At 40.2% G+C, this 16271-nt stretch overlaps 1 protein-coding gene across 1 annotated transcript in view; it reads right to left on the bottom strand.

Moving 5' to 3' along the window:
* Positions 1-824: 824 nt before the first annotated feature.
* The window catches only part of SLC9A4 (solute carrier family 9 member A4), a 40934-nt gene continuing 25487 nt past the window's right edge, over positions 825-16271 (bottom strand). The window contains 5 exon segments of the mRNA XM_005013443.6: positions 825-6512; positions 6515-6651; positions 10621-10708; positions 11336-11467; positions 13585-13681. Coding sequence (XP_005013500.4) covers positions 6348-6512; positions 6515-6651; positions 10621-10708; positions 11336-11467; positions 13585-13681 — 619 coding nt within the window. The 3' untranslated portion in view covers positions 825-6347.

The raw sequence follows: 16271 nt of genomic DNA, 5'->3' as shown, positions 1-16271 counted from the left end.
TGTTTGTAAACAGCAGGTCATATAGTCAGACAGTGCTCAAATTATGCCATTTCAGATCGATCCTTTTTATTTATTTATTTATTTATTTATTTATTTATTTATTTATCAGTAGGAAAAACTTCAGGAACAGTTTCACCCTGATCTTTTGTTCTTTTATGTATGTTTCAGTAACGTGGTAGCCTAAGGGAAGTAAAGGCAGACATAGTATCAGGATATTATGCTTGGTTCCTGGCACTGTTCCTGTATGACATGCACACGTGGCTGATTGGTTTTGTGCAGATTTCTCCATCTTTCACAAGGGCTTTTAACATCAGCATAATTCTCTGATGCCCTGCCTGTGAGCTACCTGTGGCTTGTGTGCACTGTGCTCCAGTGAAAGTGTTCTCAGTATTCATCATTGTGTAAAATTGAAGCTGAATATGTTTGGGCAGCTGACTTGTGTTTATAGTGTTTTGTTTTTGTTTTTGTTTCTTTTTTTTACTCACACAGTGCAAGCTTCTGTGATAGGAAGTTTACTCTTAATGAAAGGTATGAATAAAGCTAGCTAGAAGGCTAAAGGTTTTATTTCAATATATTAATAATAATAATAATAATAATAAAATAAATATTATTTTGACATCTGTGCCTAACTCAATATTTTCGCTTCTTATCACTGGCAATAAAACAATAAAGCAAGGAGCAAATGGTGTTAGGCCCAGTACCTACTAATGAATCTAAATTAGTACCTGACATACATGCCAGCAAAAAAAAAAAAGGCTTTTTGACTTCAAACTTCTGTTATGACAATTTTGCATTTAGCAGAACAAGTGTCTGATGGGAAAGCATCGAACACTAAATGGGCCTAAACCCCACGTGTGTTTGCAAGTGAAAAGTGATGTTGTGAGTGAGTGCTACCTGTGTCCCAGTTCACTGTGGCTGTTCTGGACAGGCACTTCTTTTTGCCTAGCTTCCTCCTGCAAGAAGGATGGTGGGAAAGAACTCAGGGATAATGTTCATTTTGATTGTCTCATTTCTTGTGATCAAAAAGTAGTAGAAAATGTAATTTTCTGGACCAGGAATAAACAAGAACTATTAATAACTTGTGAAAATTCACACCTGTGAAACCAGAGCAGAAAAGAAAAAGGGGTTTCACTTGCGGTTAACATTAAGACAGATTCTCAAAAGGAAGTAAATAAAACTTAGCTCAGTAGATTTCCAGTCCTCTTAACTGGTTCAGAATATTACTCATGTTACCTTACACCTTTCATTTTAAAGTAAGTTTGACAAAACAATAACGTAATTGTCCTACCTAAAAAGCAAACAAAATATAAAGATAAGGTAATCTGTTTTTCCACTCTTAATGTTTGAGTTCTATCCATATACGTAGATAGAAAATTAGAAAAGGTAGCTATGAAGAAAGGAAGATTAGAAATATTTTATATATTTTCCAGAGTCTCACATGGGTTTTTAAATAGTAGTTTCCATTCATATGTGACAATAAGAAGTGAGCTTCAGGGTCTAATGCTAGAGGAAAAACCCTGAAAATGTCGTCTCAAAACCCACATACCAGCAAGAAAATAAGAATCACTTCACAATTATTTTCATCTTCTGCTAGTTAAAAGTCAACTGTTTTAGCAACAACAATTTGTTTATTTCATTTGCAGATCCACTCATGCTATTTAAACTCTGTTTCTGACTATCTTGCTCATAACATAAAGATATCATATTTGTGCTGAAACACATTTTTGTGCTAGTCTACTTTTCTGAATCTCATCTAACCATCCTTAATTGCTCTAGACACACCCTAACTTACTTTTGTCTTTTAAGATGGCCATCTCACTAGATCAACATGCATAGAACTTTTCTGTCCATACCGTAAATCACTGCATCCAAAGCTCCCATCAGGGCACTCATTATTTTCCACCTATTACAGCTTTTCTTCTCTGTCCTTTATGAAAGTAGTCCTGGTCCTTCAGTTCCCAACTATGCTATGGAGCAAATTATTCCACCTGTTTCAGCATTTCTTCAGTGATGTCCTCCCTTAGTGTGACACCTGAACCACTTGTAAATCCTTTCACAGAATCCTTGTCAGTACTGTTCGCTGGTGTGCTGGTGTCATTATGCAGCCAGCACTTTGCTTCCACAGGTGCTATACAAAAAACGGTAGCCGGCATTACACAATTGCAGAAATTTCCAGTGGGCACCATTTCGCATGGGAGAAAGAGCACAGTGGTGTCTTCTTCCAGTGCACTCCGTTCAGCAATATTTCTGAAAATTGAGAGAGGTCACAGACTGGGCACTCGTTGCCCTCTTCTGTCATACCTGGATTGTCCATGCACCCCTTGCAGTTGTTTCTTTAATTGTAAGCTCTATACCAAAGAGATTCTCCTTTTACTACAAGTTCCTACTTGCCTAGGATATTAGTTGAGGAGTAACAGCTGCAGCAGGAATAACAGGATCCAACAGCTAATTGTGCCATGTAATAAATATGGAAGTATTGTCAACTGCTTATAACGTACTATTGACCTTGGAACTCTCTCCTTCTTTCTCCAACATTTTCTTCAACTGTTGCTGTTTTTGCTATTATTTCCCCATTATCACTGTTCTTATTATTTTCTTATTTTACTTATTGATTAGCAAGTTCTGTTCAAGTGTGTCTTTTTATTTTATCTCTTCTGTACAAGGTACATTTTTTTCATTACTATTATACCTTTGTTCTGTACTATCCTTCTGCCCCAAGGAAAAAGTTTTAACTCCCTCAGTCTTTGTTCTCTGGATTTTGAATACTGATACTTCACCTTCTGGGCATGAGTTTCTTGTGTCAGCTCACCTTAAATCAAAGCACAATTTAAATTCCTGAGTAAATAGAGCTGTACCAGTCTGAAAAGGGAGATCTTGGATTGAATTGACTTACCTTTGTAAATTTACCAGCAGAAATTTCCTGGATGCAACCCAGCTTGGAGTTTAGGAATGCCCACACACAAGCACTTACAAGCCAGTAGTGGGTTTCAACCCATGCCCTAAACGAGTTTGGTTTTCTTTATGGACCAGGCCTGTGGGTCTATAGACAAAGAATAAGCTGCTTGTAATGAAATATTACTGTAGTTATTGCCATTTAAAACATAAGTAATCTGCTTCTTTAAAGATATATATCTATATATATTTTTTTTCACAAGTATGAAATGCCTGTGAAAAGAAATAAGCACTGCAACTTTATATATTAGAGCATATTTTATACAGGTATCTTCAGCATGATTTCTTGGCTAACAGCCAGCAAGCCCATTAACAGCGACTAATGGCACAGAAAGAAATTTTCTTCCAGTCCTTCTTTCTAATTGCTAGGAAAGCAAAACAAAAATAGACTTAACAAGTTTGTGGGACAGACTACAGAAGCTGGGACAGCTCTATGAACTGCTGGATGCTCTGTGGCTTCACATTCTCTGAAGTTTTGGCTCACTGGTTTCTTAAGAGGAAAGATTAGGAATGAACCAAAAGTGGGAGCTGTGATTCCAGCCATGCACTAGCTTTATTTGTATTTTAGAAAGACTTATTTTTCTCCTCTTCTAATATAAATGGCCACTGCAAATTGAATCCTTTGCTCCCCACTTATTACATGTAGTTATGTAAATACTCAACAACTTTTATGGTGTTTAATAGAGAATAAGGTAGGCAGTTTTGAGCATTCCTTTCAAAAATACCCTGACAAAACTGGGATTTCACAATGCATATCTAGTCCCTTTCCATGTCACTCCAGACATTCCATTAGCATTCCTCATCTCACACAGAGTTTGTATCTGTCCGGTTCCCCCAGACAACCTGTTCATTAAATCTTCTTAAAAAGGAAATGCTGAATTTGCAGCTCACAGTAATTCCTCTGTTTAATCTCTCTTCTAAACCTCCCTTTGAAGACAAAACATTATCCCATCTTCACCCACCTCTGAGGGTACAACTTTCTGTTTATCACTGTGTCCAAAGATTGCCTCCAGTCCACATTTTCCACCAGCTAGTTTTGGAGAACTTGTCTCCTGACTTTGCAATGCAGAAGCAGGTCCTAACTCTCTGCTTCCTCTTTCCATGCATCTACATCAGCTGTGTGATCTAATGACCACTCACACAAGAGCTGATTTTGCCCTCCGTTAAATTTCACATAGCAACTGGGTAGCTCATAGTGCAATTCAAGACCTGATTTTGTATGATCACTCTTCTTTCTTAAAATAGTGTTTTCACTGAGATTTACATTACGTGATATAACTTGCAGTAGGATTGAGGGTTGGCACAGGGTTTTTGTTTAAAAACTATGTGCAGCACTTCTTTTGGTGTAGCTGAATTTATTTGTTGATTTTTATGTACAGAACTGTATTTGCTTGCTTGCTCACTGTCAGTACAAAAGCTAAAACCTATCCTTTCATAAAAGAAAGTTGAATAATTTCTCTGGCACAATGAGGAAACGCAAACAGAAGAGATTCAGAAATCTTTGTACAATTTCAATACAGATGATTTGTTATGACCTGCTAAATATAAAACTTCAAACCTGAGAAAAAGGGAGGAAAGTTATTTTATTTTTTTCCTTTGGTTGTACATTCCTAATCTGTTAGTTTAGAAGCTACCTATCTTGAATCAGAAATATATTGCTTGAAATGTGATGAAATCATAATTTATACCTCAAAGGTCTTCTGGACTAAGACATACAAGTGCTCATTACAGTAACATCCTTCCCCAAAACCAGAAGGGTGGCACTCTTATCACTGATTCTTGCCTCTTTGATTCTTGCAGTGCCATTTACAGACCTCAAATTGCACAGTTCAGTGCACTTTGAGTGGAGGAGAGAAAGTGAATTATGAAGAAAGCATGACTGAACTTTGTGCATTTCTCAGCTGCAGAGTTCAGTTTAGTGCAGCTGCAAGAGTGGGTTTATGGACTTCTGGACTCAAATCATTCCTTTGCATAAAATCTACTCACCTACAGTTTTAAGACGTGATGGTAATGATGCTTCTTCCACTTTGCAGAAAGAAGCTCTGTTGCAGGCACTAGGTGACTGGCATTTTTGGCAGGCATTTTAGACTTTATCCAAACTAACCTAATCTTCCACAGCTGCTTGTCTCCTGTGCCCTTACCACCATGGATTTCCACTGCTGAGACTAGAGCATGGGTACACAGAGCCAGTTGGAAGGGAGCTCGGTAGGAAGGCTGAGGAGTCAGGGGATCCAGTACATATGCCTCTGGTTATTTTTGCTTTTTTAGTAAGTGCTTCTCTGTGCAACATATAGACAAACACCCTAGAAACCTGGGAGCACAACACAGAGCCCTTCTTTCCTGCTAGCCAGCAGGCTACAAAGTCAGGCTTTCTTTCACCTTTTGTCCCAGCTTCTTGCTTCCCATCTGTGATGCTGGTCCAGCTTCAGTGTGAAGAGTGGTCTAGCAATTTGGGCAGCTCCAGCAAGGTGGGAGAGAGGGAGGGAGGTTAGATGCTCCGTGACTGAAGCCTCTTGCTCCCTAGACTAGAGCTATAACCACAGGACTACTGTTCACATTCCTGCAGACCCATGTTTGCAAATGAAACTGTTGAGCTTTGTGCTGGCCTTCCAATAGCACCCATGGCTGAAGAATCCTCTCTGGATTTGTAAGTACAGGATGCCTCCTTTCCTCATCCAAAACAACTGGAGATGGGTTACAAGTGTCTCCATGCTGAAGTTGGTTGAATCACAGGAGCCATGAACCTTCACAGCAATTGACTTGAAACATGCAAAATTTTTTTTTGTTGTTTTGTTTTGTTTTGTTTTGTTGTGAAAAATGAAAAGCCTGAGATGCTATTCAAGTGCTGCAAATATCCACTAAAACATCCTTTTGATTTAACTATCCTTTTAGGCATCTTCATTGACATTTAGGTGCCCTAAACATGCCTGTTTTTCACCTATATCTGAAATATCTCAACTAATCTGACATTCAAAGCTCTAGGCAAATTGAAGTTACCAATTTGGCCACCCATGTATTAACCATGTCCTTCAGTATTTCTGTCACCCAGATTTAAGTCATAATACAGAACAGAGGAAGACATTATCAGCTCCCATCTATAGTACCACCTGTGCCCAACTATTGTCATTTAAATCCATGTCCAAACCCCTACAAAGACCATATTCCCCTCTTTCCTACAGTGCTTTGTTGAAAAGTAAACTTTACATAAACATATAATAATTTGATTCTTCTCTGAGCCACTAAGTACCTTGATACAGTGTTTGAAAGTGATACAAGAATGAGTGCACTGGTCCCAAAAGGAAATTTGTGGTTTGGTTCATATAAGAGCTCTGTTATTTTCTCTGGAGCAGCGCGCAGAGGACCCAAGAGATGTGAACATCACTCTTCTCTGCTCCTCATATATCTAATGGCCTGGCTGGTGCCATTGTTTCTGTCTCTTCTGACTCATAGCCCTCAACTTCTCCCTCATTGAATCGAGTTTTTGGCATTAGAGCTAGATTGTCTGCTCTGGTTAAACGATGCTGACTGGTTGAATTTCCTCTTTGACCTGAAAAATTGGATGGGCAGACACACGTCTGTCTAAGTGTGCCATTGGAATCAGCTCCTCCTGGTGGTGCTTTGCTTCGAGCGGCCGTAGTCTGAGCGGCTGGGGTCTGAACCTTACTGGGATGCCAGCCTCAGAGTCGCTTCTGGGGTGATCTGAGGGAAAAGAACAAAGAATTCATGCAATGAAGCAGAAAAAAAGAGAAACACCATGATATTGGCAAGGACAATTGAAAGGTATTCAACATTATACAGCATTATGGTTTTAAAGCCTAAAATGGAATCATTTTAAATAATTACTATAGAATAAGAGAGCAGTCAAGAACTAAAAATAACCCTAGATCTTTATTTTCATACCAAAGCTGATGTTTCAGAGATGTTATTGATTTTGCCTCTACTCTGAAACCCCAGTGAAAGAAAAAATTCAGGTATCTTTCCACACCTTGTAAAGCAGCTCATGCCTTCACAGGGCAAGATCACTCCTTTATGTACCTTTCAACCAATATCACAAGTATATCTAGTGCCATAGTTGAAAATCATTGTCAAACTCACTAAGAAGATGACTCTAGCACCACTGAAAATCAAGATAACCAGTCACCTGTGGTTAACAACTGGGAAGAAAACAGTTTCACCCGAAACCAGGAGTTTGACTCTAGGGCGCTTCGATTACATTGGGTGTGTCAGACCTGCTCCTACCACCTTGCAGTGCTCCAAGTACACAATTAAAATGTGACTGTGATAGGTCCTAACTCTTTTATTCTGTTGAGTTTACAAAATATACTTTGTAACTCTTCTTAGGGTTACTTCTACTCTGACTACACAGTAGCATATTAGTCAGTTAATTTAAGGAACAACTCCTAACAAGCTGGGAAGTTTGGTGAGATAAAGACAAAGGACCATAAATAACAAAATTTAGACCATACCCTGCTGCAGGTAAAGCTCACGTGTATTGGATACAGTCACACAGTCAAAACTTATTAGGTTATTTCAGATAAATAACTAAGTTATTTTAAGCTTTTTTTTTTTTTTTTTTAAAGATATTTTCAGATTTGAAGGACTTCTACTTAGTGCTATGAGACACTCAAGAAGGACATCAGTGTCTACAAGAAGAACATCAGTGTTACAAGTTTTGATTGATGTATACTGCCAAAGAAATCATTCACTTTTATGAAAGGCAGGAAGAGCTGTTGGTCAGTTTGAGGATCTATTTGTAGTCATTTCTGTCCTGTTGGTTACTAAAATTTCTGTGCATGCTATGTATGAGTTAAAACAAGCTTGCTGGAGGGTGCTTGTTCCAGGAGGACTTCAGGCATAGACAAGTGGTATTTTTCTCTCTAAAGATATATGTATTTACATGAAGTTGTCATTCTGTTTCGTGTATACTGAGTATTTATTTTCTCAGTTCCCAGCTGCAATTAATCTCATCCTAATATTGATTATATGAGGGGAATTTATGGCGGTTTCCTCCTGAAGTAGACTTTTCAAGTGGTGTGAATGCTACTCTAGGGTCCAGAGATGATCATGGAATCATAGAATGTTAATTGAGTGTTCTTTTCAAAGTAAATACAACTCTGAACTATTTGACTTATTTGATTTATATACTTTTATTACTCCCTACCCTGTTTTCCTTTTAATCTGATAATTCACAGCAAGTCCCCCTTAATAGTAGGAAAGCCTTGTACTCTAGTGGAAACAAAAAAGAAGCAGTAAGACAAGATTTAAATTAGTTCATTTTGAAGTATATGTTGTACAGAGATTATAAGAGAACATGTTCAGGTTTGAATTTGATATATATTTGATTTTCACAAGAACAGTACAGAATATTTTATGGAGTTTTAGGATGCCAGAAGCCAAACCAAAAAGTACAATTATTCAAAGAGATCACAAGGCAGGTCTGAAATGTAGGTCTGAGTATTACTAAAAATGTACCTATATTCACTGCTTCAGGATTTATTCCTCACCCTGCTGAAATAACATGCCTGTTTGTGATACCAGGACTTGGTCCTTTGAAAGCATCTGAAATGTTTACAGGTCTGAGGATGCTGTGTAGAACAATTTGAGTCTTTCAGAAAGACTCAAAGACACATATCCCCCACATCCTGACAAACAGAACAGAAAATAACCAGCTCTTTAAAATAAAAAATAAAAGAAATAAGAACAAAAATCCCCGTGAGTAACTTTGATCTTCCTCTCTGAATAGATCCTATGGGTTTCTGTTCTGCCTCTACCACGTGTGGGTGCACAGCACCAAGGGGATGGTTTGCCTACACAGATCTCTTTTGCTTTCATCTCTTTCAGAGCAAAACAGAAAGAGAAGAAAGAAAAATAGTTTTGCACCTGCAGGAAAGGAACTTCGTTGTCCAGGTTTTGATACAAAGACGATGATTAAAAATATACTTTCAATCACTGTAGCTAATTTTTCCAGAAATTAGAAGTAATTTTCAGAATAACCAAATATATTTCAGGGTCACATAAAAAAAAAACTCATAAAGGAGTCAGGAAAATTATATAGGGAGATAATGCTGGACATTCAAGTGTCCTAAATTCCATACTTTCTCTTACACTGTCCTGCTATGTCTCCTTGGGCAATTCGGTGTTGCTCAATCCTTTATCTCTGTCTTCTTAATTAAGGGTTTATGGATGGGTGGTATTCTGTAGTAATACTGGTATTTCTGGACAAACTTACCATCTCGTTTCAGTACCGTTTGAATTATTCTATGTCCACAATACAATATAAATACAATCACTATGGAAAGATCACAGAGATCAAGCTGGAAAAGGGAAGAAGAGACCAGGTAATTGCCAGGATGCCAGGGGAAAGTTTCTGGGGATAATACAAGACTTATGATGAGATCTTCAGGGAAGGAACCAAAGGTGGGTAAAGGAAGGAATTAGGGTGGTTTGGGGAGTATGGGACAAGTGCAGTAAAACAGAGGGAAAACGGGATGGAAAGGGGATGGATGCATTTAAACAGAGGCTGGTCAGGACATGTGTCTGGCCATGCCTTGCACCAGATCAGGACAGTTTTTTCCTGTCTTCTCATTAAACTCCACATGTGTCTGTTTTCCTGAGTGAGCAGCTCCCTGTACTCTGTGCACATGTGCATGAAGGTCTGAATGCCAGCAACCAGAGGGACTGGGGCCCACTCATATTATGTGGGTATATATCAGTGCAAAACCACTAGTAATCATCAAGCCAGAGGAGCCACTGAGTAGGACAAGAGGCTTGGGAAGCAAGTGTTGGAGCAACCATGACTATGGGACAGACACTGAAGATGGCAAGGCTGTGAATTAGCTATCGGATGGACCAGGAGATCCAGACCAGTGACTGGAGAGAACATGGGGTGGCTACTGGTAGGGCCACAGTCTAGACCAGGTACCAGAGAGACTGGTTTGTACATATGTATCTGCATACACGCCAAGGGGGACCCAGGAACCAGCAAGGGGGAAGACTGGGTGGCCAAGGCCACTTATGGAGGGATCTACAGTGCATGTGTATGCATACGTGCATGCATACAATTTTCCACTACCAGCTCTTCATCCTGATCAGTCAGAGAAGAGAACAGGATGATACTGTTGGTGCTTTGTGTTTGTGTGTGTGCTGTACTCACTGTGCTGCTCAGGGTGGTTGGTTGTGTGTGTGTGTGCGTGCATACACTGAACTACGGTGTGTGGGCATGCTCTTGGGAACTTCTGCTCAGCTTCACTGCCCACTGGCCCTGTAGGCATGGCTCTGTGTCAGCCTCGCCTCTATCAGGCTACCAGCATCAGCATCTCCCTACAGTTCTGCATGCAGCTGAGTCTATGGGGCTGCAGGAACAGACAATTTGCTTTCTTGGGCTTATGCACATGCCCTCATGACCAGGTCAAACTTCAGGGATCAGAGGAGAATTTGTGCAAGAAGAAAAAAAGAGAAAAGTAGGTGGTTCTGGAACAAGACAGAAACTGCAGCAGTCATGACCATATAAATGGCACAGATAAAAAGATAGGAGAGAAGGGTGTAACTCATTTAAAGAGACCAGGGATTTCCATGGTAGTATTCACTGAGTACTGTTAAATCCACCAAACAATTGTTCAAGTATCTTTCACTACTGGAGCGGGATAGAACATAAAGCATTTCCATTACCTGTAAAAGTAACGTGCCTGGCTTTTCGCCAAGTGGGCTGGCCATGGCCCTGCGGCAAGGAGAGGTAGCGTGCGCCCGTGGTGCTAACCTGTGTACAGACAGACATGGGTTGAACTCAGCTTCGGCTCCAGTGAAAATCTCTGTGTCTGTTTTAATAGGCCTAGGGGTGTTTTACAGTCAGTAGAAAGAAATATGCTCTTCTAAGATTCACTTTTCTTATTTCAGGTGACAAGTATGAATAAAATGGAATTGTATCCAGCAAGAATTTATTTCTATTCTTAAACAGTGATTATCTCAGCTGTGCTATCCAATGCCTACATATCGTCAAACAAATCTTACCTTACTGATCCAAAGCTCAAACTGTGGTGTCAGGGTGTCAAGACCTTTGGATCAGGCTTTTTGTGAGGCTACAAGCTCACATAGGTGTGATCATACCTTGCTTTGCACATGCCGAAACAATGAAAGTTGCATTATTTTACTACTTATAGACATAGTATGCAATTTTTAACTGACGTATAGAGGTAGGACATTAAAAATGTGGCTGTCTACATGCTAAGTGGAGCCCTTTCTTCTTAGGTGCTACACTGGGGAGAGTATCCATTTTAATTGTAAAAAGCATATAAAAATGTGTGTCTCTTTTCCTATTTATGGAAAAGCAGAGGATTTTTTTTTTCTCTGTTTTGATTACATGAACAGCAGTTTGCATAACAGGTACCGGTCTACCCCAAGGTAAGCTGTTTCCCTTTCTGCAACTCTGCCTCAGGCTGTGCTGCCGACGGATGAGGATTTCCTGGGCTTGTTTCTCTCTGGTGTTGGTGGGCAGGTTGTGGCGGTTGTATGACGGTGCCTGTAACAGAAAGTTCACTCTGTTAGTTTCCTTTGCACTCACAAAGTTAATTAGATAAAGCTGCACAGCCTTGTCGGTCACACGGCCAAGGGCACGCCACGGACTTGCCATGGGTCTTTTTGGCAACTTGTGGAAAAACACAGCCTCGCACTAACCTCACTGCACAGCAAGGTGTGAGGACGTATGAGCACAGCTGTAAGCCCTGGACAATATGCCCCCCCTCCCAGCTGCCTGTACTACCACTAGGGCTGCATTTTGATGCCCTTTTTGATGCCTGCCTAAAGTGCACCATAAAACATCCACCTGCACTAGCCTGTTAACACCTCTGAGCTTTACCTCTCCCTCAGCCCTCCCCTGATCATGCAGTTGGGAGCTACAGGTATGAGGCAGGTCCAAAGAGACAAATAGCTGATTAGCCCACCCCTGAGCCTTGGTACTGGGAGGTAAACATAATGCTAAGAGTACGTCTCTAGAAGGAGATGCACAGCTCAGTTTCCTTTCCATACTAGGGCAAATTACACTTTAATGTTACCTTAAAGCTCAAACTTTTTTAGGATAAAATTTTTAATTTATTGTTTACTTCTTGTTAAATGAAGGGAAAGAGATTAATTCTCTGCCTAAAAGAGAAAGAATCTCTTAACTCTATAAAAATGTCTTCAAATGCAGAATCTGATCTTAACTTGACTGGAATAGGCACTTGCAAAGTGGCTTGGACAAGGCAAAGCACAATCAGGCCTTCAAAGTTTAAAGTGAAGTATTAGAAGTAGTATTATTTTTACTTCCAATCTTTTATTTCCAAAGCACACAGACCTCAATGCCACATAGGAAGTGACTGGCACTAATGGTCATTACTGTAATTGATTTTGAAGAGAGAGAGGTCATTTCAGCTAAGAGGCAGCCATATATGCAAATTGTTGCTGGCAAGATAAGAAATTAATATCATAAGGATAATTGGCCATGGCAAATCAAACAATATTGGGAATGAATATCATATTAATACTGACACATTTAAATGAGCAGGGCCTAGCTTTTTCTAGCAAATGTGTGTTACACGAGCTAGTTTCGTTTATCTGCATAATTTCAAGGTTATATCCTCTATATCCTCTCCCACTCCTTGCTGCATGAGGGCACTCAGTTACATATTCAGGGCCCAAGACTGGATTAAGCAGATAGGATAACTTGGTCCTCACCAAAACCAGTACAAATTTCTGCAAAACAAATCTCTGCTAAGCTTCTTTTTTCTTTGTGTGTGTGTGGGGGGGAACTTGTAAAACGAAACTCCGAAGGAGGTGGAATGGTGGAACTTTTTTTTTTTTTTTTCCTCTTTTGGCAAGGGGAAACTGTAACTCCCACGCAGGGGGAGGGCACACCAGCCTGCCTCTCAGCTGACTTTGGGCCATGGTTTACCACCTCCGCAGCAGTTTGGTGGCTGCTGGCGACCCGCCATCCTGCTGCCTCCCACGAAACCCTGCCAGCCTGGGAGTGATTGAAGCCCTGCCAGGCTGAGGGTGCTCGGATGTTTCTGGCCCCACTCGCCCCCATCCTGCTGCCACGCCACGTAGGCATCTGCTGCCAACCCAGCTTCCCAGGCATCAGCAAAGTAGGGGGTCCTTGAGGGGCCTTGTCACACCTTTGGGTCTTAAGGCTCTACTACGGGTGGGTTGCTTGGAAAATGTGCTGGGGCTGCTGCTGAAAATACAGTCTGAGCTACAGTGTGAGGTGGGTGGCCCGTGCGGCTGTGGGAGCACCCCGGCAGAAGCAGGTCACAGGTGATGCAGGGAGAGGACCTGGGAGGCCAGCCTTGGCCAGGGAGATCCGGCAGCCTCAGAAAGGCCATTTATGAGATGTAGGTAGCTGTACAGTGAGGGAAGCCTGACCTCTACAGCTCACTCCTGGATTTTCCTGGGTTTTTCTGCTGCTCTCAGTGTGAAAAGCTGATGGAAAAACCTGCTTTTTTTGTTTTTCACTGGGTAGCAAGCTCCGAGGCTGGCCTTCTTCCCTTCCTTGTACAGCCATGGGCTGGTCCCACCACTAACACTGCCCTTGCCATGAGGTAAGGAGGGCAAACAAGAGCTTTTGGTCCGCAAACACTGCGCAATAGAAGGCGACTCACACACCCTTTGTCGCACGTGGTATAGGTTATGTGTCAGGACATTTCTCATGGACTCCACCTCAGCAGGGGAGAGCCTGTGCACACGCCGATTTCTACAGCTCCTGTAAATAAAGGAGAAGTTTAATTATGACATTAGGTTGGTTAAATGCTGTGCTATGAAATGATGCATGAGCTGCTTTTTGTATTAGGACAGAAGACTGTGAAGAGTCTTTCAGTAATCAGTGACGGCACAAAATCATCCAAAGCTGAATGAACAATGTCAGGCTTGGCTCCTTCCCAGGTTTTATCAAAACAGTCAGAGCAGATCCACAGCCTTTATGGAGCTGACAGCAGACAAGTTTCCTTGTCCTTCAAAGTGCTTTAGAAGGAAGTTCATAATTAAGGATTAGATTGGGCAACCAACAGGAAGGTATTGCAATTTCCTCCATTTGAATCTGTTCTTCATCATGGCGTAACAGTCTGGGCTTTGCTGTCCTGCTGGTTTTAACTCCTCTGAGAAACTGTGGCACATCCTTAAGAAATAAAGCACACCCTGACTAGAGTCCAAAAGACCTCTCTGTGGCTAAAGGAACATATAGGATTTCCTTGGTACTAAACCTGTTTCTCCATTTAAAATAAAAGAACTACCTAAGAGATAGCAATCTTTGCATTTTTAGCAAACTGGGACAAGAAGCTGACAGTCGTTTGTAACTGCCTGTCCTTTTCACTAGCAAAACAATGCATGAAGGCTGCTGTGAAATGTTAACTGGACCTGCTAAGTTAGTCAATCTGTGTGAGAGTTAGTGTTCAGCTCAATTCCCAAGAAAAGAAAGGAAAACAGATAGTCATCATCCAGGATGAATCAGTCTGAGTTCATCTTGTTGTTTCTGTTTTTTTCCATTTCTCCATTTTTTTCTTTTCTCTTGTTTAAAATTTTATCCTAAATCTTTATTTTCAGCTCAGTGATGTCCTTTAAGTTCTGTCTGTAAATTGTGCAATTAAGGAAGGGATTATTATCAACATACAATATTGCCACAGTTTTGTGTATATTTATTTTTTACTCCTTCTGAAATAAAATAACTTTTAATGGCAAAGGAAGTTAGATTCAAACAAAACTAAGATTATACTGTAATCATAGGAAAAAGGTTTGAATTTTGCAATTGCAGCTAATTGAACAATGTTACCACAATTTTGTGCTATAATCTAAGAAGACACAGGGAGAGAAATGGACTCTTTTCCTGGCTTTGACTAGAAATCTTATCCTGGCTTTGAGAAATCCTTCCCAACAAATGTATGATTGACACATATCAGTTCTCAGCATCAGCAACAATAAGAAACCTAGATATTTACCAGCAAGGAAGAACGACAACCACATAATTTCAGTCCCGCTCGTGTTTTTGGTTGGTTGGTTAAATAGCTTTTTGCTTGCTTTCATCTCACTGAGAGGATCCAGGGATGCCTCCAAGTTCCCAGGTGAGCACTTTCAATGCACCTTTATTCCATACTGGGTCTGGCATGTCCTAGGCTGTAGGACAGCCCATGTATGCTACTTTCCAAGAAAGGAAGTCAGCAGCTCTGCTGTCAGCAGCCCCTTGCAAACACAAGCATAGCCCCTAGGGACTAATGGCAATCTAATTGCAATCAGCTGGTCAACCAGTAACTGGTATATGAAATGCAGCATTTATGTAATGTAAATTGAACATCCATAGTCAGTGCAAGTGGTGTAAATGTCACAGGGAGTAACTGCCCCTCACATCCTCACTTCACCGAATGTCTCCATAGGGTCTTTACACCTTGCTGTTGGGAATAACTAGGAAAAGTGGTGAGTAAAACTTCAGCAAGACATCAGATAATCTCTTTACCTTTCCAGCTGCATACCTGACCTGTCCACATGCCAGTACAGAAGAGGAGGCCATTCCTAAGCCATTTAAAGGCTTATTGCATATCTTTTAAAGTGACATATAAAATCAATAATATTCCCCAAGTTTTGCTGAGCTGGAATAGCAGGAAGACAAAGTGCCTTGTTTTGAAGAAGAAATAAAAAGTATGCATTCTTTTCATGGGATTAGATATTAACCTACAAAACTGATAACAAGACATATATATGGTAATAAAGAATGGGTTGCTTTGAAATTTTGCAATATATAATACATTTAAAAATCTTTTTTTTTTTTTTGATTGTATTTTACCAAACCCATAAAGCAACCATTATTGAAACTATTTATTTGTTCTTATTAAAACCTTTAGAATGTTAATGACAAAGAATGGCACAGGCAATATAGTTGCAAAGGAGATATTGAATTGATACTATGCCACGGAAACTGCCTCTCTCTGCATAATGAAGACCATGACAGTATCTCTTCTTAAGACATGGAGATAGTTGATACAGGGAGGAAATAAAATTCCTTCCGCAATGCTTGTAAAATTATTTTTTATGTATTTTATCCAAATTTTTGAACATTGTGAACTCTCCACCAATCTTCACTTCCCCTATGAAGGAAGTAGCATTCACCAGGCACAGCTCTTGCACAGCTGCACCATCACAAATGACAAAATGCCATTTTATTCTGTTCTCTACTGTATTGATACTCTGTAAGATTTACTTTTACACAAGTCCATATTACAGTAATATGAATCCAGCATTAATTAAACTCAGAGTTGATTCATCTCTGTCTCTCTAATGGGCATTCCTAGGGTATAATTCCAAAATAC

The sequence above is a fragment of the Anas platyrhynchos genome, chromosome 1 (assembly GCF_047663525.1).
Source record: "Anas platyrhynchos isolate ZD024472 breed Pekin duck chromosome 1, IASCAAS_PekinDuck_T2T, whole genome shotgun sequence".
Taxonomy (NCBI): Eukaryota; Metazoa; Chordata; class Aves; order Anseriformes; family Anatidae; genus Anas; species Anas platyrhynchos.
Note: the sequence above shows the minus strand (reverse complement) of the source record. Positions and strands in the feature narration are given on the sequence as shown.